Source organism: Pyrus communis, chromosome 9 (genome assembly GCF_963583255.1).
Source record: "Pyrus communis chromosome 9, drPyrComm1.1, whole genome shotgun sequence".
In the NCBI taxonomy this organism is placed as follows: Eukaryota; Viridiplantae; Streptophyta; class Magnoliopsida; order Rosales; family Rosaceae; genus Pyrus; species Pyrus communis.
In genome coordinates, this window is record NC_084811.1 from 12367740 (window position 1) to 12391913 (window position 24174).

General features: G+C 38.1%; 3 protein-coding genes across 4 annotated transcripts; all 3 read left to right on the plus strand.

Moving 5' to 3' along the window:
• Positions 1-277: 277 nt before the first annotated feature.
• LOC137745651 (aspartic proteinase 36-like) lies at positions 278-5293 on the plus strand. 2 transcript variants are annotated; one of them, XM_068485642.1, is made up of 11 exons: positions 278-633; positions 1048-1177; positions 1286-1536; positions 2058-2285; positions 2849-3011; positions 3501-3574; positions 3722-3818; positions 3929-3992; positions 4427-4498; positions 4587-4763; positions 4834-5293. In XM_068485642.1, exons 1-10 carry the CDS (start codon positions 392-394, stop codon positions 4736-4738), a joined length of 1473 nt encoding a protein of 490 aa, XP_068341743.1. In that variant the 5' UTR covers positions 278-391; the 3' UTR covers positions 4739-4763; positions 4834-5293. The 2 variants fall into 2 exon arrangements, with proteins under 2 accessions (XP_068341743.1, XP_068341742.1); XM_068485641.1 differs by having other exon boundaries at positions 4587-5293.
• A 2769-nt stretch (positions 5294-8062) lies between these two features.
• On the plus strand, positions 8063-12303 carry LOC137744630 (polyadenylate-binding protein 7-like). The gene is made up of 10 exons (XM_068484403.1): positions 8063-8494; positions 8905-9023; positions 9134-9327; positions 9418-9677; positions 9776-9882; positions 10204-10393; positions 10703-10998; positions 11072-11212; positions 11491-11688; positions 11885-12303. Exons 1-10 carry the CDS (start codon positions 8263-8265, stop codon positions 12080-12082), a joined length of 1935 nt encoding a protein of 644 aa, XP_068340504.1. The 5' UTR covers positions 8063-8262; the 3' UTR covers positions 12083-12303.
• Positions 12304-18941: 6638 nt separating this feature from the next.
• LOC137744402 (splicing factor Cactin-like) lies at positions 18942-22477 on the plus strand. Its single transcript, XM_068484225.1, has 8 exons — positions 18942-19082; positions 19473-19535; positions 19685-19825; positions 20562-20655; positions 21551-21798; positions 21885-22023; positions 22096-22235; positions 22320-22477. Exons 1-8 carry the CDS (start codon positions 18942-18944, stop codon positions 22458-22460), a joined length of 1107 nt encoding a protein of 368 aa, XP_068340326.1. The 3' UTR covers positions 22461-22477.
• Positions 22478-24174: the final 1697 nt, after the last annotated feature.

Sequence of the window (24174 nt, forward strand, 5' to 3'; positions counted from 1 at the left end):
AACACATCTTCAATTTAAATAAACAATACTGTGTTGACCACCAAAGACATCATCAATTTGGATTAACATCACTCGAAAGTCGAGCGGTAGAATCGGGCGATTTACAACTTTCCATTTTTAATTCTTTGGCCTAAAAATGTCACTTCATTGGCTGTCAAGAAAGTGAGGTATTTTATGATTGTAATCCAACTGCCTAAAGGGTGCTTGTTTCAACGTCAATGCTTCAGTCAACATGTAGGGTATAATAGTCGTTGTTGTCTCTATTTAAACTCTGACAGTCTCTCTCTGTCAATGAACAAAAGCAAGAAGCACCACCACCACCACCACCACCTCCATCTTTGCCACTGAATTTCCCTCTCACCCAACTAAAAGAACCATCCGTTTCGCCGAAATGCGGGTCTCCAAAATTCCGATCCTGGCCTCCCTCGCTGCGCTGCTCTCTCTCTCCGTCGTCTACTGCAGCTTCCCGGCCGCCTTTCTTTCTTTAGAGCGTGCTCTTCCCCCGAGCCACCGAGTGGACCTCGACCAGCTCCTAGCCCGGGACCGAGTCAGGCACGCCCGGCTCTTGCAGAACGTGGTGGGCGGCGTTGTCAACTTCTCAGTCGAAGGCACCTCCGATCCCTACCTAGTCGGGTAATTTTATCATCTGGGTTCTCTTAAATGAAGCTTTTAATGCGTTTGGATTAATGGGTTTGTCTGAATTTTAGGTAGATTTTGTTGGGTGAGTTGAGTGTTCTTCTGGGTGTTTGTTAGTCTTTGCGGGTTCTTAATTGGGTAAGCATTTATTGTCTCTACGTGTTTGTATTTTCTATTTCTAGCTCTGTTTGGTTGCTGAGAAAATGAAAATAAGAAAGAAAATTACAAAAAGCTCGAAGCTTGCTGATTCTAGCTGTTTTCAGTTCCTCTGCAAATGAGTTCTTCAATGCTTTCTCTGGACTTTTTTAGTGTTCTTCTGGATTTTTTTTTTCTTGTTTCTATTCAGTTTTCTTCTTATTTTATTATGCAACTAAGATTAATGACTTTTCGTTCCATCTTTGTTTTATCTAGGCTTTATTTTACCAAAGTGAAATTGGGCTCTCCACCGAAAGAATTCAATGTACAGATTGATACCGGAAGTGACATCCTGTGGATTACCTGCAATTCGTGCAGTGATTGCCCCCAATCTAGCGGACTCGGTGTAAGTTCTGTTTCGTTTTGTTGCTTGCTGTCTCTCTAAGAAGTTTGTAGAGTAAAGGGGCAAGTTAAGGCGTAACAAACTCTCAAATTTCTGCCCCTTTTTTTGCAGATTCAGCTCAATTTCTATGATTCTGCTAGCTCTTCAACTGCAGGGCTGATCCCCTGTACAGACCCAATGTGCACTTCCTCATTTCATACTTCGTCAACTGAATGTTTAACTCAGAGTAATCAGTGCAGTTATACCTTCCAATATGGTGATGGAAGTGGGACGACTGGTTATTATGTATTGGATGCACTATACTTTGACATGATTCTGGGGCAGTCTTATATCGCTAACTCATCAGCATTTGTTGTTTTCGGGTGAGTGTTTCAACTTATACTGAAAGGGCGTGCACAACAAATGAGGCTTATAAAGAAATAATTGACAAACAAATGATACAGGCGAAATATAATAAATAACTTAGTATGAAGATTGATCAGGTTTTATCAATAAATATGAAGATTGATCAGGTTTTATCAATAAATAATTCATGTTTTGTTTCAGGTGTACATAATTTATCCGTATTTACGGTATATTTTAAAATGGTATGGCTGACCAGTCCCATCATTTAGCAGTAATAGTGACTCTGCTTCATAAATAACAATAAGCATGATGTGTGCCAGAAGAACCGTAATTGATTGTGCAGAATTTCTCTGATTTGTTGGTGTGTGGGGGTGGGAGGGGGGTCGGGGTTTAATACCTGTTCAATACTTGTTATATCTGACTAAAACAAGAGTAATGGGATATCCTATATTGTAATTTCTCTTCATTTTCTTTGGATGCTTACATCATATTTCATGTTTCTTTTTATTGAAGCTTATTGCCTCGGATGGTCGTGCAGGTGTAGTACGTATCAGTCTGGTGGTTTGACTAAGACAGATAAAGCAGTGGATGGGATATTTGGGTTCGGCCAAGGGTCTCTCTCTGTTATATCACAATTGTCATCTCGAGGGATGACTCCCAGAGTGTTTTCCCATTGCTTGAAGGGAGATGGAAATGGAGGAGGTATACTTGTTCTTGGCGAGATTTTGGAGCCAAGCATTGTATATAGTCCCCTTGTCCCGTCACAGTATGTCTCTACCCTGTTGGAATTTATTTATGGTTGTGATGTTTGACTTAGGTTAAAAGTTTTAAGATATAAGTATAACCCAGTCTATGAAGTGGAAATTAATTTCTACTACACATTTAAATCATTGTTCGTGTTTTTGTGTTTCTATATCTGTCGTATTTCATTTAAACGCACAATTTATTTGGTTAGCAATGGACCTTGACTCCAAATATATTTTATACACCAAGGATGCTGCAACTTAACATTGAGTCATATCACTTTTGGCTTTTTAAACTTTTTGTGCTTGGCTATTTGATATCTGGATAGGATTCAGCATCATTCATCCCCATTGTGCTAGTGATTTGTTTTTAACATTATCTGATAATAATAAGATTGTTGTTTCACTGAGGAAGTCTGGTTTCTCTCTGTGCAGAAACATCAAACGTAAAAATTTATACTCTGTCAACCTCACTATTACTTTTAATATTGTTCTTTTAATTGCAACGATTTATAACAGTTATTATTTTTTGTCCCTTCAACTGTAATTTTTTCGGTAATATAGTTTTGTTTTTTGTTATTTTCAGGCCACATTACAATTTAAATCTGCAGAGCATCGCTGTCAATGGGCAAACCTTGCCAATTGATCCAGCAGCCTTTACAACATCAAACAGTCGAGGAACTATTGTTGACTCAGGAACAACGTTGTCATACCTTGTGGAAGAAGCATTTGATCCTTTCGTTAGCGCCGTAAGTTTGTTCACTTGATTTGATACGCTAATTCACTTAAATAATTTTCATCATTAGCATTGGGACGAAGAAGGTCATTTTGTTAGAGGAAAAGAACATATATATATATATACATATACATATACATATATATATATATATATATCAATTTGATGGTGTTTGAGTCTTCTGTGTTGCTTGATCTATGATGTAATTTCATGGGCAGAAGCTACATTAATTAAGGCACAGTTAAGCTTCGTTCCTATTGTAATTCTTTCTTTCTTTCTTCATCATTTGATTCATTTCATCTCTCGGTTTAGTTTCTGATGGGGCCAACTTGACTTTGATGTGATTGTGAAATATCTGCTCCTTCCTTTCTATTTGACATCAGATATAATATTGCATGGAAACAATATGATTTCATTCTATTTGACATCAGATATAATATTGCATGGAAACAATATGATTTCATCTCCGTACTTAAACCTGATTTTATGATTGTATCTGTAGATAACTTCGGCTGCTTCACAAACCGTGACTCCCACCATTTCGAAAGGAAACCAGTGTTATCTAGTTTCCACCAGGTTGGTTCTTTGTCTAAATATCTTTGAAGTTTTCCATAAGAACAATGGTGGACCATGGAGGGTGCGCATAATTGTGGCAATTTGTTTCTTTCTGTTTATGTTTTTAAAAATAAATAAATCTGAATGACATCTATTTTTTTTTTTCAGTTTGGCTGATGTATTTCCTTCGGTTAGTCTAAACTTTGCCGGAGGTGCATCGATGGTGTTGAAACCAGAGGAGTACCTTATGCGTACAGGGATCATTGTAAGTATTCTCTGGCTTCCTTTAAACTTTCTTATTTAAATTAGTTTCTTTAGACATCATGACTGCAAATTACATGGCGTAAGTCTAATGGGTTATTTCTATTGTAACAGGAAGGTGCTGCTATGTGGTGCATTGGCTTTCAGAAGGTTCAGGGAGGGGTGACGATTTTAGGAGGTTAGGCCCCAAATTTAGGCTGGTTGATTAACTTTATGGCCGAAAGTTGGAAGTCATATTGTGTGTGCAGAACATACGGAGCATTTTGTTATTCTGTTGAATTTGATTTATAAAACTCAAACTAGGCTGCTTTCTAATAAATGAATAAAGTTTAGAGGCAAATTTAAAAAACCCGAGCAAGGGTTAAGGCTCTGTAGTTTAGGTTTGAGTTGGTAGATGATAAATTTCAAGTGCAGGCTTGCATGGCATGTTGTGCAGGTCTGGAGCTTTCAATAGTTCGAAAGAATCTGCAATGGCTTCTGAGCAATCTGCAGTTTCTTTCTATAGCATCTGATAGAAATTGATTATCATAATTTGTGTTTATGAATAGTACTTAAACATGTATGCTAATCATCAATGTGCCATCTGATGACCCTTCGTTTCTTCAACTGCAGATCTTGTTCTAAAAGACAAGATATTTGTCTATGACTTGGCTCGCCAAAGGATTGGGTGGGCTAACTACGATTGTAAGTTGAATAACGAGTTTCACTTCCTTTACAACTTTGGGCCAGTTACCAATACCTATGTCATATTTTTTGAGTTTCTCCTTTACAGGCTCAATGTCAGTAAACGTCTCTGTAACTTCTAGCAAAGACGAATATATTAATGCAGGACAGCTGAATCATAGCGGCTCATCGGGAGACATCCTTTTCAAGCATCTAACAACAGGAACTCTGGTTTTCTTAATGCACATACTGTGGAGCTAACGAGTTCCCTTGCTGTAATATAAACGTGAGATTCTAAGTTCCATTCTCTGTTGAAAGCGTCTTGGGTTGGCTGATCTTTTATTTATCATGATCAGCGGAGCCTTCTGCTATTGTTTGTTGTATTGCCAAGCACCTGGTTCCCAGTGTATATCGTTCTGCTCTACTTCTGACTCGTGAATGGGAGCGTCATAAAGCGCTCTCCATCTTCAGCATTGCCAGAATGGTAATCCATCTTTCCACAAGTTTAATGAAGTTAGTATTCGAGTGGAAGCAGAGCAAATTTATTGTAGCTATTGCTTATTGCTTGACTTAGCTTAGGCATATAGAAATTCTGTACGTCAGTCTGAGTCGATATCATTTTTGTTTACTTGATGATTCCAAGCCTTGTACATAACTGAAACTTTTAACAGTTTCTCGATGTTGACACGTATTTTGTCCTCCAAGAAACTTGGAAAATAGTCCATTGTTGTTGTCAGGAAATGTTGCAGAGAACTCAAAGTGTTGTAGTTTGATGATTCAGTTGAATTAATTCAGTTGGAATTGTACTTTTGGGTACCATTATTGTAATCATATGAAGCCCCTACAACTGTTCAACATAGCAGCACCATTCTACATAATGTGGTCAATGCACTTGTGTCATACGACACGTATACATCGAAATATGGCGTCCTGTGCCAATGAAACTCTCGCTCGCAAGCCTCTCAACATTCGGCACTTCTTGTGTTAATGCGACAACTTCTTAGTGATTTTCATATAGTAGGCGCATCCCCCTCCTCTCTATCAGGCAAGGAGAGAGTTGGAGAGAGAACAATTTGATGTATTAGGATTTCTTGTTACGTGAAAAGAGAGACATCGGGAAATATAAACACATGAGTTATTTTCCTACTACTGCTAACTGTTACCAACTTATAAATCATGAATTGGAATTATGATGCAAGCATGGAAACTTTCTTTTTTAAACTAACCTATCTTATTTATCGCTCAATCAATCACTTAGCACTACGATTTAGTGATATTTTTCTTCTTTATAAGTAGGGTAAATTACATTTTCATACCTCAGGTTTGGGGTCTATTTCAATTCCTTACAACATCTTCAAAACATTTTACTTTCATACCTTAAGTACTATTTTATTTCAAAATAATACATCCGTTACATTTTCCATCAATTGATCTGTTAAGTGCTGATGTGGTTGCCAAATGTATTACACGTGGCAAAAAAAAAAAAAATTTTAAAAAAAAACCTTAATTCCACCCCTCCAACCCCCCGGCGCGCGTACGACCCACTCAAACCCACCTTCCTCCGTGACCCACCTCACCCAGAAACCCACCCTCTTCTACACATCCCACTCCTTAAATCCACACCTATTGGGAGGATCTGGGTTGCAGGTAGTGGGTGCGGAGGACGACGTGGAGGATGGGTGTACAGTGGGTTTGGGGAAGACAGGAGGGAGAAGAAAGGGGTGGTTTTTTTTTCCTTCTTCTGGGTTGTGGGTTGGGCTCGGATTGGGAGGGATGGGAAGATGGGTGCGCGGAGGATAGGTGCGGAGGACGATGTGGAGGATGGGTGGGAGTGGTTTTGGATTTAGGTTGCAGGAAGGGACAACGAATGGGGATGATGATGAAGGGGATGGGATTTCGGCGGTGCCCCGACGGGGGATTAATGGGTTTTGGTTTTGTCGGGAAGGAATTATGGGCCCGGGGGGGGGGGTGTTGCAGCTTTTGAATTTTTTTTTTTTTTTGAAGATTAAGGTTTTAAAAAAAAAAATTTAATATTTTTTTTGCCACTTCAGCACTTAACGGATCACTGGATAGAAAATGTAACGGAGGTATTATTTTGAAATAAAATAGTACTTAAGGTATGAAAGTGAAATGGTTTTGAAGATGTTGTAAGGAATTGAAATAGACCCTAAACCTGAGGTGTGAAAGTGTAATTTACCCTTATAAGTAAGAGGTTTAATTGACAAATTCAAGTCATTTAGTACTACGATATAGTAGTATTCATCTTCACTTGTAAGTGAGAGGTTTTAGGTTCATTTCTTGCCAAAGGCGAATTTGAACCACATTATTGCCAACTCATTGTGAGGCTAAGCCCACTGCCGTCCCCTTAGTGTAGTTGGTATCGTTTGTTAAAAAAAAATTGACAAAATCAATACCAAATTATTATAGTCACTCATTGTGTGACTTATATCAAAAGCTACATGTGCGAACTACAAATTTTCTTGTTTTTTAAATTATATATATATATATATATATATATATATATTTTTTTTTTTTTTTTTTAAAGGAGAAAATCAGTGAGGAAAAGGGATTGTGAGCGTGAAAAAGGGCAATGTTTGGGTTAAAATCCTGGTTGTGAAAAATACCGATAATCCCTACGAACAAACGGTTGTGTGAACAGTTGAAGTAGTCTTATGCTCTTGGGCTCCACTTATTTACCCCGCTCCCCACTCTTTCGTTTACATGTGGCATTCTCGTTCCACATGTGGGACCTATTTTCATGCTTCTTCTGGTCTTGGTCCGATTAGGACTTGGGAGATCACAATCCTTTTATTCTTTATTTTTTTTTAATTTTAATTTTAATTTCAATTAGTTTTAGTTCATATCTAACTCAAAATTGAATTTCTTTTGTATAAAAAAATATAAGGCTTTAGTTCTATGAGGACTTCTTGTTTAATCTCGATTTCATACACTCGCAAATTTAAGCACACTTTGAAAGAGTGTAGATAATGTCAGTAATAATAAACTGTTAATCGCTTTACAAAAAATTATCATTTAAGTGTTCTTGAATTTGAGAAGCGGCATTCAAAGTAGTGTAATTTACGCACTCTTATATTATGAATGTGTGAAGAATAATACTTAACATAGCATGCTCTCGTAGTGTTCATTGATAACTCTTACTTTTTCATACATAATTCAACGTAAATAAATTTTTTTAGGCAAAATAATAATGATGAATTATTTAGAAAATATATAACATTCCTTAAAACTTTTATTATCAAAAATACCAAATTTCCTTTAAATTGCGAAAAATTCCTTAAAATTATGTAAATTCCAAATGTCCTCCAAACAAAACCAACAAATATCCTTAAAAATTGGGAATTTCCTTAAACGGGGCTTACGATTCAAGGAACGCCACGTCGTTTCACGGCGCGTACCAACACGCGCCGAATCGCGCGTCCACACTCCTCTTGTGGGAATGAATCCTTGTGGAAAAGGACTCCAACAACCTCCATGCAAATACAAATATATAAAATAAAAATAAAAAACCTTAATCTTCACAGAGTTTGAGTCTCTCTCTAACCTCTCCAAAATTCTCCAGAAAAAATCCAAAAAAAATACCCAAAAAAAGAGAAAATTCCCATCCGTTCCCCTCTCTACTTTCTAACTCATCAGAACCACTCTCTCTGACTCTCTCTCTTTCTCTCTAAGAGTTGGTGGTGCAATTACTGTACATTAAAGAACCCAAGAGAACGCCGGCCGGGCGTTGTTTTTTTTGGTTGTTTTTGAAATTTCTGCGTGCGATCATGGCTGCTAATAATTCCCAGACGGTGGTGGGGGCTGGACCTACGGCGGGGGGTGTTCCTGCGGCGTCGCTGTACGTCGGAGACCTCCATCCGTACATGACCGAAGTTCAGCTGGAGGAGGCTTTCAAAGGCTTCAAAGGTGTCACGTCCGTTCGGCTCTGCAGGGACACCGCCACCGCCACCAACTGTTCTCTCTGCTACGGCTACGTCAACTTCACCACACCTGAAGAAGGTCGGTTTTTGTTTGCAGCAATTTGATTTTGTTTCCTGAATGGAAACATAGGATAAATTTTTCTTAATTTTTTTTTTTTAAATTTTGAATCGAGTTTTTATTTATTTACCTTTTTAATATATGATTTGTGTTGAGATTATTTTGTTCTTATTGTTGAAATTTGGAAATCCATATGCACTGTGAAATAGAAAACTATGAATTTTGATTTTGTAATTTTGATTTGTTTGATAGTTGGGCTGTGTGCGCTTTCTTAACTGATCTGTTTGGTTTGTAAAGAGGGACAACTCCTCTCATGCACTCGCGCGCGTGCATACACATGAATTTGCGCGCGCGGGCACATACACGAATGTTAAGTTCTTGTGTATGTGGTCTTAATTTTATTCTTATCGCGTTTGGTTTTTCTCTAATAGCAATTCGAGCTCTTGAAGTGATGAACCATTCAATTCTTAATGGAAGAGTGATAAGGGTCATGTGGTCTCATCGTGATCCCGATGCAAGAAGAAGTGGAATTGGGAACGTGTTTGTCAAGGTATGTGATGTTGCTTTAACCCTAAGTCATGGAGAACATACTTCCATATTATGTGTAGTTTTTCTCTGACGTGAATATTTATGGTAAAAATATTTGATTTTCTGTTGCAGAACTTGAGCGAATCAATTAATAGTGTAGAGCTTGAAGAAATGTTTAAGAAGTTCGGACGTACTTTGTCTTGCAAAGTGGCCATGTTTGATGACGGGAAGAGTAAAGGCTATGGCTTTGTTCAGTTTGAGTCTGAGGAATCTGCGATTGCCGCTATTGAGGCGCTGAATGGCACCACTGTCAAAAACAAGCAGCTGTATGTGCAGTTTTTTATTTATTGTTTCCTGTTCTGTTGAAAGATGTCTTCTGGGTATTAACCATGCAATAATTACAACTCATGTAACAGGTATGTTGCGAAATTTGTTAGAAAGAGCGATCGCGTTTTGCCCAATCCTGATATTAAATATACAAATTTGTATATGAAGAATTTGGATCCAACTCTCAAGGAAAAGCTTGTGGAGGAGAAGTTCTCAGAGTTTGGGAAAATTGTTAGCTTCGCGATTGCAAAGGACGACCATGGGAACTCTAGAGGTTTTGGCTTTGTGAACTTCGAGAACCCAGATGATGCTAGACGAGCAATGGAAGGAATGAATGGATCACAACTTGGTAAGTTACGCATCTTTTTTATGGCATTAATTTGGTTGGAAATATGGATTTGTTTATACAGACCTTTAATATTTGGTCCGGCGGTTTATTTTGAATAGGCTCCAAGGTTCTATATGTTGCAAGGGCTCAGAAAAAGGCAGAGCGCGAGCATCTTTTGCGTTGGCAGTTTGAGGAAAAACGAAAAGAGCAAATGTTAAAATTCAAGGTAGTTTTGATTTCTCATTTCTCTCCCAAAGATTTCTTGCCTCCATTAGGTTTACAAGAAAAGGGCATGGAAATCATTTACTTTCCCATGTTTGGTATAATTTACTTTCCTATGTTTGGTTTACTTTCCCAACATCACCAAACATGGGAAATGAATAGTGGGCATATTCGGTTTAGGGTTTAGGACCCTAGATCCTAAATCCCATTCATTTCCCATCTCCTGGGAAATGACATGGGGATTGATTTCCCACCAATTTATTTCCGTGAATCAAACAGGGTTATAGTAGCATCTCATCCTTGTGTTTCTTTGTTTTATATGTAGGGATCAAATGTGTATGTGAAGAACATTGACGACGATGTCAGTGAAGAAGAGCTGGCAGAACACTTTAGTCAGTGTGGTACAATTACTTCTGCAAAAATTATGCGAGACGACAAAGGAATAAGCAAGGGGTTTGGTTTTATCTGCTTCTCTACCCCTGAGGAGGGCAATAAAGCTGTGAATACTTTTCATGGTAATAAGTTGATTGCACGGATCTGTTGCTTTTAACCTAAGAATCTTTATATGGTAACATTCCTCAGTTTTGATAATTGGCGGTTTTCTTTACAACGTTTTATGACAATCGAACACACACGTTCTAAGTTCTTCTTCTTTAATCTTGTAATAACTGCTGCTCTATAATTTTTATGCATACACTTTTAAGTTTGTGTTTCAATTTATGGTTTTTGTTTCACAGTAAGTATTTTGACCTCGGATTACCTAATGCCTTTGTATCTCATATTTTCTTCGCGCTGCTAATCATGTTGCCTTTGTTATTTCACAGGATATATGTTTCATCGGAAGCCATTGTATGTGGCTATTGCCCAACGGAAAGAGGAGAGACAAGCGCAGCTGCAGCTTCAGCATGCACAGCGTGTGGCAGGATTTGCAGGTCCTTCACCAACTGTGATCCCTGGTGGATACCCTCCTATCTACTATCAAGCTCCCTCTGGGGTTGCTCCACAAGTGCCTCCTCGAGCGGGATTGATGTATCAACCTTTGGGATTGTGGCCAGGATGGAGACCCAATGGCTTTTTACCTACATCTGGACCAGCCTATCAACCACCACTGGGTCCTGTAGTGAGTACCATTATTCCTATGCCTAGTTGTTATAGCAATTATGCTTATGCTAACTTAAAAATCGCATCTGCAGATTCCTAATGCTCCACGACAACATAGGCAAAATAGGGGAAGAATGAACGGGCATATGATTCCTCAGGGAGGCGCATATATGCCACATTTACAACAGCCCAATCCGTTGCCACAATCTGCAAAAGATTCAAACAATCAGCAGGTTTTTTTTTCTTTGACTAACAAGCTTTTGTTACTCGTGTGTGTGTCGGCCTTGTATATACCTGCAGAATTTATACCTTTCAGCACTTAACGAACCTATAAAACAATTTTTGCTTTTATTCTTGTTTGGTTTCTTCGAAAATAATAATGAATAAAAAACCAACAAGTTTAGTAGTCTTTAGGATCGAGATGAATATTTGTTTCCCTGGCTTTCAAGTATGCCTGATGTGTCCATCTGTTACTCGTGAAGTTCTAATCCGTCCAAGCCTTTCTTTGCAGCAGACAGGGCAGGCTAAGTCTGTTCCTACTGGGCGTCAACGAGAAATGAATAAAGGAGGAGTCTCGTCTGCTGCCTCCAATTCTGTTGGAGTTGTCGTTCAACCGGAGATGCTGAGTAGCATGCTTGCTGCCGCTTCTCCCGAGCAGCAGAAACAGATACTTGGCGAGCAGCTCTATCCACTTGTCCATAAACAAAAGGTCACGCTTTCTCCACATTGACCCCTTTAGAAGTTTCTATAGTTGTCATCTCTAGCAGTATTAATGCTCCATCAGAAATTCCAATCTTCTTGATGCTGTTCTTAACACTCCTTAAAATTTCCAAATACACTATCAACCAAACGCAATGGCTGCTTGAGGACCGAGACTAACATTTACGCAACACTTTTACGTGCAGCCCGACCTAGCTTCAAAGATAACTGGGATGCTACTTGAAATGGACAACTCAGAGCTGCTGAATTTATTGGAGTCACCGGACTCTTTGATTGCGAAAGTGGAAGAAGCAGTTCAGGTGCTCAGGATATCGAAGACCAAAGTACCTAACAAAGATAACAATCATCCGAGTTATCTCTCTGCTGAGGTTGCAGTCAATTGAAAGTAGGCGATGGTTAGAGGCTTTTCCATAGCTCAAGCTCCGGGAGACAGAATTTTTTATACCAGATTGGCACCTTCTCCGTCTTTGGCCTGTCACAGTGTTTGCTTTTACTGGTCTTTTGTTCGCACAGCCGAGTATTTTTCTTCCTTCATAGAACGTTAAGCGTTTCTTTGCTATAGATTACTCTGGTATCGTCGTAGGAATGATAGAATTGATGAAGTTTCGGAACTTAATATTTTGCGGTTTTGGATTCAAGTGCTTTTAATATTTTGGCAAACATAATTCTCTGTTTTGATTTTAATTTTCTGTTGCATAATCTCATCAATTGACGAAAGATAGAGCTCGAATTTCACAGACGTACTTCTGTTTGATACATTGATTGTCAAGGGAGACGAAACAATAGAACAAAACTGGTTACTAATGGATTGGTTGGGTTCCAACTTAAACCCCGAAGTTACGATGGTTCTATTTATTATTTTTTTTCGAAAACTAAAGATATTTCATTACCAGGGCTGAATCAGAGAAAACAGAGAAAGCCAAACTAGGCTAACAATATTAGAAGCATAAATAAAAGGAGCAAGGGAGCTGGAGAGAGACGTGAGATCAACAAACCACGACACACCCTTACAACTAACAAAAAACCGAGACTAGGTTGGAGGCCATGGAAGCCCATCTTTGTTCAGAATTTGAACGAGTGAGGATAGGGGTTTGTTGACCCAAACTAAGTCACACATCTCTGGTCTTACATGCAACGCCACGAAATCCGTCGCTTCATTTGCCTATCTTGGGACCCAAGACCAGTTACACGCATGGAAAGAGTTTCCTAGCCCCTAGATTTTGCATAGAGTAGGAAACGTCTCCCAACTGCCATTATCGTTGCATCAATTCACCCACGAGATCACTCCCCTTGAATTGGATTCGATAATGACATTCAAAAAGCCATATTATGATGGTTAAGTATGCGCTTTGAAGACTTTTCATCTTGCTTTGTGATTTTGTTCGAAACCTCCCCCGTCAATTACATTTTAAGCGAGTAACTCCAAAATTGTTGATGTGATATCAAAAGTAAGTGGAGAAGCATGGGCAAAAAGTAAGACGTCTTACTCGTATTATGATATTGGTTTAGCGTGCATTTGAAAGATATTTGTAAGGGTTTTGAGACTTTTGGTGTCCCACATCGGGAAACACTAAAGGTTCATTGCCCTTTATATAGATTTAGTGCTTTAGTCTAGTTATTAGAACATGGATTATTTGGAAATGAATTGAAGCCTTGTGCTTTATGGTTATGTAGATTAGGCTTGTATAATGTAAGCCTAAATGTAATTAATATTAATTAATCAAGATAGGGGCCTTGGACCCTTGGAATTTAAAATTAATTTGATTCATTAATTTTAATTTTCGGATTAAGTTTTTAATTAAATACCATGATAACAACCCTAATATATGTAATACAGAGAAAACACTAGAGAAGAAACGTATCGAAGAGAGAGAACAAACTTAGAGAGAGAAAGAGGAGGGAAATTTTCAGTTTTTCATTACATTCCAACTGTGACCGACCTCACTTATAAATACAGCACACATATAACTAACTCTGCAGTCCTCCAATACAATTGTTACACGTGTATATATATATCCTAACATTCCCCCTCAAGCTTATGCGAGGAACAACCAAGCATAAGATTGTTACAATGAGAACTAAACAAAGGCAAACACAGGCCTTTGGTAAGTATATCAGCATGTTGGTCAGCAGATGCGACAAACTGCAGAACAATGGAACCTTGTTGAACACGTTCACGAACGAAGTGACAGTCGATTTCTATGTGCTTGGCTTTGGAATGAAAGACTGGATTTGTAGCTAATGCCATTGCAGATATGTTGTCACAGTGAAGCAAAGGAATATCAGGACAAGTAAGATGTAAATCAGAGAGCAATTGCTGCAACCATACAACTTCTGTAGTCGTAGTAGCCATAGCTCGGTATTCAGCTTCAGTGGAGGATCGACTAACAGTGTGCTGTTTCTTTGAACTCCAGGAGATGGGATTACATCCCAAAAACACTACAAAACCTGTGGTTGACCATCTGTCATTGGGATCACCAGCCCAATCAGCATCGGTGTATGCGTTAATAGTCAAGGAACTCGGTCGAAAACATAACCCAAGATTCATGGTTCCTCTGAGATATCTCAAAATGCGTTTGACAGCAACAAAGTGACTTTCCAGAGGTGATTGCATGAACTGACAGACCTGATTCACGGAATAAGCAATATCCGGTCTCGTAAACGTCAAATACTGAAGAGCCCCAACAATACTCCGATACAAACTGGGGTCAGAAAACAAAGAACTGCCAGTGTTGAATGTAATTAATATTAATTAATCAAGATAGGGGCCTTGGACCCTTGGAATTTAAAATTAATTTGATTCATTAATTTTAATTTTCGGATTAAGTTTTTAATTAAAAACATTTTGATTAAAAGACACAGCTCTTAGAAAAGAGTTGTGTATTTTCAAATAACATGTATTTGAAAGTGTGTGAAACAATCTATATATTTGCAATCACAGTATCCAAGTGAAATCATCCTTTCTTCCTCCTTTTTTTTTTTCTTTTCTTCCGTACGAATTTTCCAGAGAGTAAGTATATAAAGCAAATTCGCTAGAGTTCTAAAATCTAGTGTGAGTTGTAGAATTAGGTAGTTGAATTCTGGTCGAGCAGATGTTGTAGAACCACAAGCACAAGAGTGGGACGGAAATACTGTTCGAAGGACATAGCTTGTATGTTAGCCTCTACCTTCTGTAATCAAGTTAGTACCATTGATATTCTTATATTAATTTCTGTATTGATTATATAATTTCATTGCACAACAAATATTTTTTATTAATAAAATATTATAATTTCAAGTTCTGGTTATTTTTGTTAATTTCTGAATTGTTTTCTAACAATATTAACCGAACCAAACCACTTCGTGTTGTGACGTACCCTCATTCTTAAGGTTTAAAAAAAATTTTAAATTTTAGCGGCAAAACCTTTGAAATAAAAAGGCAACTTGTCACACTCTTTCCCTGTGTCACAGCTTTCCGGCTTTTTTGTTTTAAAGGCATATGATAATAAATATGGGCCGGGTGTGGGCCTCTGAAATATGACCCGATATTGTCCAATTTTAATTTGTATATCCATTTGTTTCGATACACACCCAAAGAAACCCCTGGAAAATTTTTGCCGCGAAATATGGATCTTACGGACGCAGTGGCAGCAACAAGGATGCACCGTCGTCGTCCTCCAAGAGTCGCCACAGAAGAAGATCCGACGACTCCGATTCCGCATCGTATACCGAGTCCGATGATTCCGACATCCGCGACTCCTCTCCGGCGAGGAGCTCCAGGAAGCGCAAGGAACGAAGCACCCGCAGAAAGAGCAACCGCCGGGAGGACTCCGACGACGGGTCATACGACAGCGATGAGAGCGAGGACCGTGACCGCAAGACGAAGAGGTCGTCGAAGAGCGTTACGGAGGAGCAAATCTCTGAGTACTTGGCTAAGAAGGCAGAGAAGAAGGTTGCAATTTTGTCCATTAGGGTTTTGTTTTGTTTGTTTTTTTCTTCTGAATTTCTATGACATTGAATGTGTGGCGGGCTTGGTTTTGATTGAATTGGCAGCTCGAGTAGCCAAGAAGATCGAAGACGGTTTCGGGTTACTCCAATGATTCGAATCCCTTTGGCGATTCCAATCTCTATGAGATGTAAGTTTTTATTAAATTTTTGGGATTTAAACTCTATTCGTTCGTTACATTGGGTTCAGCATTCAATCTTGGGTTATAGAGCACATTTGGACTCTCTGTTGCGAAATTAGTTGGCTTTGTGAAGCAATAGGTTATATTTCTTGGAGAATATGGTTAATCTCAAAGGATGAGGAAGTGCGTTTACGCTGAAATGTAACTGTTCGCATTTTCATTCAGGTGTTTTTGGGTGTTTTGTTCCTTTTTGTATTATGATTATAGTTGGTTGCATTTAGTAAGTTTCCGATTTGAATAATTTTTTTTAGTACAGCTACAACTGTGTAGTCTTATTGGAATATCTCATTGACTAAACTATCTATATTGTATGTGGTGGCTGACAAATACCTATGTTTCAATAGGAGATGCTTATTGTTTGTAAGATAATTTTTGAGTTTGCACTATGCTGTTTTCAGGTTTGTCTGGCGAAAGAAGATTGAGCGTGATGTGTCACTCGGTGTTCCGCTTGATGAGTTTACAGTTAAGGCTGAGAGAAAAAGACAGAGCGAAAGAATGGTACGTAATTCTAGCCCAAAATTACTTCTCTTTTGTTACTTTTTAATCGTTGTGTTCTATTCCTTGTGGTTATGGCGGTATTAGTCTTAAATAAAAGTTTATGTATTTTGGACTTTAAGTTCCAATCAGTTAAAATGTCAGAGACATAAGCTAGAGACTATGCTCAGCATAGAATTTCATATGAGGTTGTGGAAATAATCTGGTAAATCTATCTTCCATAAGGACTTTCTCTTGTTCTTTTAGTTGCTAATTCTACCTGTTCGAGAAAGTTTTCGTAATCTTCAATCTCCTAAGATTTTATCCCATTGTTGGAAGGTCCATGAAGAATTTGATTGAAATTCATGACCTAAATATTCGATTTTATCTCATAAGTTACTGGAATCAGCATTAGTTGTTGGAGCACTATAAGATTGATTACATGGAATGACAAGCTTAGCTGCTGACGTTTGTTGGCGTTGTACTAAGTCTAATAGAGAATGGGAATTTTTTTTCCTGTATCTGTATATATTACATTCCAATTCCTTCCCGACACCTCCAAAGGAAAATTCCAAGTTGTATTACAAATTGACGGGTTAGTATGAGCTTATCCATGCGATTATGCACCCTTCGAATAGGATCAATTTTCTGAAGGATAATGGATTTCGTGCTTTGGTGGCTAGTCGAGATCCTTTCAGTGCCATATGTTGTGTTGATGGGATATCTATATGCTCTGATTGATGTCATAAAGCCCGCAATAGCAACGGAACCCAGGAAAGAATACAGAAAAGACAACTCTTTTCTATTAGCATTTTCATAACGGAACACAGTCCTGAGTCACTAGTAGGGGTGGGCACGTCTTGGTTTCGGTTTGTGCCTCACTTGTAGGCCCGTTAAAAGGTTGGCATTAGTACAAGTATTCAACATTCAAAGAAACGCAAAAGTTCAAAACCTAGTCATTTGCAGACTAAATACTTTATGCCATTAATACAACCCAATTGAAAAAAAAAATATTCATGATGATCACCACACTAAAATTCAACTTGAAACAAAGTTCAAAATGCCTTATGACATTACTTTAGTAAAATCCAATTGAAAAAGTTAAGTTTACCATACTAAAATTAAATTCAAACAAAGTTCAACGCCAAAATGCCTTATGGCATGAGTACAACCCCAAAAAATAAATTGATCATGCAATTCAACAAATTTTTTTTGTTGTTTCGAGTCACTACTTTGAATCGTTCAACCTTATCCTGGTCCTTTTCCTTTTGGACACTTACTCTTCGAAGGTTTAGGAGGCCTTTGAGCTTGAGAATGCTATACTTGGGGATTCCTTGGACCTTGTGAAAGTGAAACCGATGGATAATCCATTGATTGAATCTTGTGAACTAGAAGCTTGAGAACTAGAAGCTTGTTGCCTTGGAGTTGTTGTTTAGTTGTGAATAAAGTGTAAGAGTGGCGATGCTTAAATTCAAATTGGCCAACTCTACACAGTACAAAAACATAAACAATATAAGGTACATTAGTTGTTATAAACTTTAAAAAGCCTACTCTAATATATTATGCTACTTGGTACCTAAGAAATATAAGATTACAAGGAAATTTAGTATCTTCGAGTGCAAGACAAGTTCACAAATAACCACTTACACTCCAACACTTAATTGGCTATTAAATTAAATATTTTTTTTTATATTATGAGGTGCGGTTTGGTTTTGGTTCGGCTCTAGATGTTAAGAAATAAGAACCGAAACCAAACTTTTTTTTTTTAGCCTGCAGTTCAGTTTCAACCCCAAACTGTTTCGTAACTGCAAAAATCAAACTGTTCGGTGTGGTCCAATTTGGTCCGTATTTCGCTTTCGATTTTCAGTTCCAAGTGCCCACCACCACTCACCAGGGATTGGATGTGGATAGAAAAGGAATTTACTAGTGCATAATCAGTTTGGTATCTCAATAAACCATTTAGGATAATTACAAGGCAAGAGAGGCATTTGAAATTGCTACGAATACAAAGGGAACTAAGCCCTGCGAGGCTAAGGCTCTTTCCTTTGGTCAAGGTTGCTCTTTCTCTTAGGTAATTGTGTACTGCACTTATGTGAATGGCTCATTTAATATGGAAAGGAGATTTGGACGTGTGGCAAGTTGTCTTATATTATGAGGCACTACTCAAGTTTACTACCTTACCGACTTTCTGCTTTTATTCATGTTATACTTATCCTGTATTAATTTTTACCTGACTGTTAGAGTGGGTTGGTATTATACACACACACACATATATTTACCCGCCTGCAAAATTACTTTTTAATGGAGCACGTGCTTAGCTAGCATGAAGGACAACAAGAGTGTAGAAACCATCCCATTATCCAGTAACCCATGTGCTAAAGAAGTGTTTTCATAGAGGACGTGCTGCAGAAGTTAGCTAAATAGGAAGATAAAATAATAACAGGATAGCATATAATTTTAATGAAGACTTTGGCTTTACTATAATTTTTGAACATCTTACTTAGGCTTTGTTACAACTATTTAATATATCACAAGACCATTTCCTTTTCAGATGCCACCTTGCTGCCTGGGGTTGCAAAATAAATGAATTCTATGATAAAGCATGGGATTTTTGGCTTCAGTAATTAACCATTGTTCAGTTGCATGTATTTATTACAAATTCATCCTTCAGGCAGAGATTGAAAAGGTCAAGAAAAGAAGGGAAGAAAGGGCACTTGAGAAAGCACAACATGAGGAAGAAATGGTAAGTTTATTGCCTGGTATGGATTATATTTTTTCATTGAAGATCTTGGGCATGTTTGGAAGTGCTTTCAAGATTAAAGTGCTTTTGGTGAAAGTGTTTCTGGGTTCCAAAAGCACTTGAAGTGCATTTTGGAAGAAGCATCAGTGTGCTTCTTGCAGGAAGCACTTCAAGTGCTTTTCTGGATTCACTTGCATTTTTACTAAGGGTTGGTTCCAAAAGCACTTTCATCAAAAGTGCTTTCAGTTATTGTAAAAGCACTTCCAAACACACCCCTTGGGAGTGAAACTCTGAATGCATTTTCCCATTGGAAATGATACTTCTATAGTTTCTTCTTTTCCTAATTGGACTAGCATAGTTTTTCGTTTAAGTAAAGTTGATTTCTTTCTACAGGCACTGCTAATCAGAGATTGTGCTCGGGCTGAGTTCCAAGACTGGGAGAAAAAAGAAGAAGAGGTGTGGTGCCGAATTCAATCAATAGATTCCTATTCTTGCCAATTTTTGCATTGAATCTGCATTTTTCTTTTCCAATGCTGTAGCTTATGTGAATGTGTTGAGATTTTCTTTTACCTGCCACTTTGATAATCTACATGTTCTGCGTACAGTTGCACTTCGATCAAAGCAAAGTCAGGTCAGAGATCACAGTGCGAGAAGGGGTTATTAAGCCAATCAATGTACTGTCTAAACATCTCAGTGGCTCAGATGACTTTGAGATTGAGATAGACAAGCCATGTATGGTGTTCATGGTAAATATTTCTGAGAGACTTGTGCATGCTTTCACAAAATTTATTTATTCTTCATGGCAATTAATTTGCTTTTCATTTATATTTTGTACGGAAATTGTTAGGCACCTGTTCTTTGCAATGAGTGGAGATAGAAAGAGAGTTAATGAATGTTTCCTTCCAGGGCTTTTAGATGTGTGCTCGCTTGTGTGGTGGGGGGGGGGGGGGGTGGGTGGGTTATCTGGAAGGGCTTCTGTTCTTGTTGATCGAGTTGGTTCTTAATTAGAGCTCTCAAGTAACAAGAGTCTTAATTCTTGCAATAGCAGCCTGAACCATCAATTTTTATTTTATTTTTTCGCTATTTAGGAAATTATTACTTTCAGTTCTCCATCTCGAAACGGATGTTATAAAGTTGAATACATGAAATAAGCATTAGCATTTCCGTTTCAAGTCAAATGTTTTTCTCTCTATTTAATGTTCAGTGTGTCTTCTGTTTCAATGTCGTAATTTGATATTTTGTAGCATTAATAAACATAAGGGGTGTGATATCCACACACCCCTTTTTACTTCTCACGCACTCTTATAATTTTCGGCCGTCAGATTGGATGAATTGAAGAAGATCAAAGGATAGAAATCAACAAGCGGTGTGTGAGAAGTAAAAAGGGTTGTGTGGATAGCACACGCCTAAACATAATCATGACATAGATTGAACTGTTTTAGGAATCATAATTCACATTGGCATTTTACATGTACAATGCAGGGATTGACTGTAAAGGAAATGGAAGAGCTTCGAGATGACATCAAAATGCATCTTGATCGACAGGGCAACGGAAACACATGTGAAGTACTGGGAGGTATTATTTTCTTTCTTTTCCTTTTAGTGCCTTTCTACCTCTTACAATGTTTCTCATGGATACTTTACCCCCAGATATGAGTGCTTCAAATTAATCTAGTCATGCTAATTAGTTACTCTCTCCTGGTTTATGATATGGTTTGATTACTTTAATATTTTTGTATTATTGATGTGGTCGTCTTATAAAGACATTATTGGGAGATAATTTCCAAGTGGTTTCATATTGCTGGCATGTGCAGCGCTCTTTTTTCCATATCCCGAAGTTTTGTCTCACATGGTTTTCTTTGGGAAGGCTTTTTAACGAGGCCCACATCGATAATGTACACTACCTAGTCTGTTGTATTTCTCTTTTGGCAGTTTTGTATCTAGTAAGGAGTGTTGATGCTAGTGCATCTTTTTTGTATTTGATGCCCATGATATAATCAGGGCGCGTGTCTTTTATAAAGACACAACTATAATTCTTGACATTTACGTCTGGGTTTGAGTAATTTGTGCTATCCTGTGTACATTATCTTGATGTTTAATACATCATCGTTTCAGTTAAAAAAAAAAAAAAAAAAAACAAAATAAATATAGCAGCGATGATGCTCCTTTATTTGGTTATTTTTCTTTATATTCAAAATTTATTTTGTCCATTGAGTTGCCTAGAGTGAGTTAGCTTACTCAACGAGCTAATCAGAGAATCAAAGGTGTGCGGGGTTGCAACTTTGCCAGCTGCAAACAATAGTTATTACTTGGACTTCATTTAATTGCCAAAAAATTTAGTAATTAAATCTAGATATTACCTAAATAATTATATGTTACAAGCTAGATTTGTTTTGGGACTGTATCCTAAATTCCTACTATACAATATGACAGGCACTTTTTAGTGGTTTGTGATTGGGAGCTTGCTGAAGGTTGGAAAAAAGATGCAATAGATCGAGCTAAGGTTCGTGGAGAGGAACCTCCTTTTGAGTTGCTTGCGGAACAAAGAGGCTTGCATACTAGCATTGAAGCAGATGTCAAGAACCTCTTGGAAGGAAAGACTTTCAGTGAATTAGAGGAATTACAGTCCAAAATCGAGTCAGAAATGCATTCTGGAACAGCCAAGGTTGTTGAGTATTGGGAGGCTGTTCTCACACGCCTCCATATATTCAAGGCCAAGGTACTTTATCCTTACATTCTTTAATGTCTCTGCATTTTTTCTCAGCTACAGTGTTTGGACTCATTATTTAACTCCTTCCAATACAGGCTTGTTTGAAAGAAATTCATGCTAAAATGTTGCACAAGCATTTGGAACGGCTTGTGAAATGGGAGGATGGTGAAATGAACTTGGATAGGGTTCACGATTCACAACCCGAAGAGGAGAAGAGTGAGCCTGATGTCAAAGGTATGCACACTTTTGACCTGTAGGTTTAGGATTTTATTACCAAAATGTTTGCTAATACATTTTTGTATACAGATGCTCAAACATTTTCTCCAGAACCCATGGAGGAGGAGATTCATGTGGCTGAGGAAGAGGCCGGGTCATTTTCACCAGAGCTGTTGCATGGAGATGAAAATGAGGAAGTAATCGACCCTGAAGAGGACAAGGCTATACTGGTAATATTCAGGTTCTAATACTGGCAAGGTTTCTTTGCACAAGTGCATTGGTGTAACCGCACTAGTCTTGTGCTGTGTTAACAGGAAAGGAAGCGTGTGGCTGTGTTAGAAGAACAACAGAGGTGGATTCAAGAAGCTACGACGTCAAAGCCAGCTCCGCCAGAAGATAATTTTGAGAAGGTCATGAAATTCATGGGAGACATGGTTGATGGAGATGCAGTCTGAAGTGAACCTTGACTCGCAGGTACTTCATCTTGTCCATTATCTTCATTTGCACTTTATTTTTTCCCCCCAGTTATACTCAAGGAAAAATGAAACTGTAGTTGGGCATATATACCACGTCTTTCTGCAGAATTTGATGAAATAAATGTGGATGCAGGTATACTGGTGGCATGACCGACCTAGAAAGCCGAAATATTTTAACCATGTTCACACCGGATATGAATGGAACAAGTACAATCAGACTCACTATGATCATGATAACCCTCCTCCGAAGATTGTGCAAGGATACAAGTTCAACATCTTCTATCCGGACCTTGTTGACAACACGAAGGCCCCACATTATACGAAAGAGAAGGATGGCGACAGTAGTGAGACATGCATTATAAGGTTCCAAGCAGGGCCACCCTACGAGGACATTGTAAGTTTTCTTGATCTGGTAATTGAACTTTGTCGGTTATGATCCTGTTGAGGATGAAATTACTTATCATTCATCTAATTGCATTGCAGGCGTTCTGGATAGTAAACAAAGAATGGAAATACTCGAACAAAAAGGGGTTCAAATGAACGTTTGAACGTGGAATTTTGCACGTGTACTTCAACTTCAAACGACATCGGTATCGTAGGTGATATGCTGGTAGTGTTGCCACTTTTCCTTCTGAAGCTGACATATATGTAATACAAGCTAATCCTGATTAATTTTCTTCCTATGTAATACAAAATTTTGAGTTTAAGTGGCTTGTAGTCTCAATACTGCCATATGTGCATGTCCAATATGCGGGCAACGGCTCGTTTAACTGAAGTTTGAGAACTCAGTTAAAAGAACAGACCAAATTCAGAAGTACTACGCACGACAAGAATAAGGCATGCTGTAATGCATTTACTGCAGCATGGAAGCAAGGTTCTGGAGGACGATAGTCGGGCAGTGGGTAGAGGCTTAATGCCTAGGCGGCTAGGTGTGGCTTAGGCGGATTTATGTAATTTATTATATATTGTATAATAATTGTCTATTTATACTTACAAAGACACACAATTACCACTTAGTACTAATGTTTAGTGATATTCATTTTCCCTTGTAAGTGCTCTTCTTAAGTTCAATTCTAGCCAAATGGAAATTTGAACTACATTATTATTAGTCCATTGTGAGATTAAGCTCACTCCCTCCCCCTTAACGTAGATAATATTGTTTTTTCAAAAAAAAAAAAAAAAAAAAAAACACACACACACACGCACACACAATTATACTGGGATATATAAATTGCAAAATAGAATAACATATAGATTATAAAGTATTATAATATATTGAAAACATGGGGAACAAACATATAATGAGTGTTTGTCCAAGTATTTAACAAGTCTCTTGCATTTTATTGAAGAAATAAAATGCTAAATGAGAGTTATCGATTTTCTATTTAAGTGAGAGTCGCGATTTAGGTGCGTGCTTAGGCGGGCGCATAGGTGATCTAGGCGGAAGCTTAAGCGAGTCTAGGCGCACATTCTTAATTTTCAAACGGCAAGGAACTAATCGGAACGGTGGCCAGCTGCCCAGTGCCTAATCAAGGCTTAGGCAGTAATTTTTAGAGTAATGCATGAAAGTTTGTCTCATATTCTATTCTATACAAGCGATAGTGAGGGAGAGAATTTTGGCTTTGTGTTGGACTAGAGATCAACAATAAAGCCGACGCCTTGATAGGCGTGTGAAAGCGTGGTGAGAGTCTAG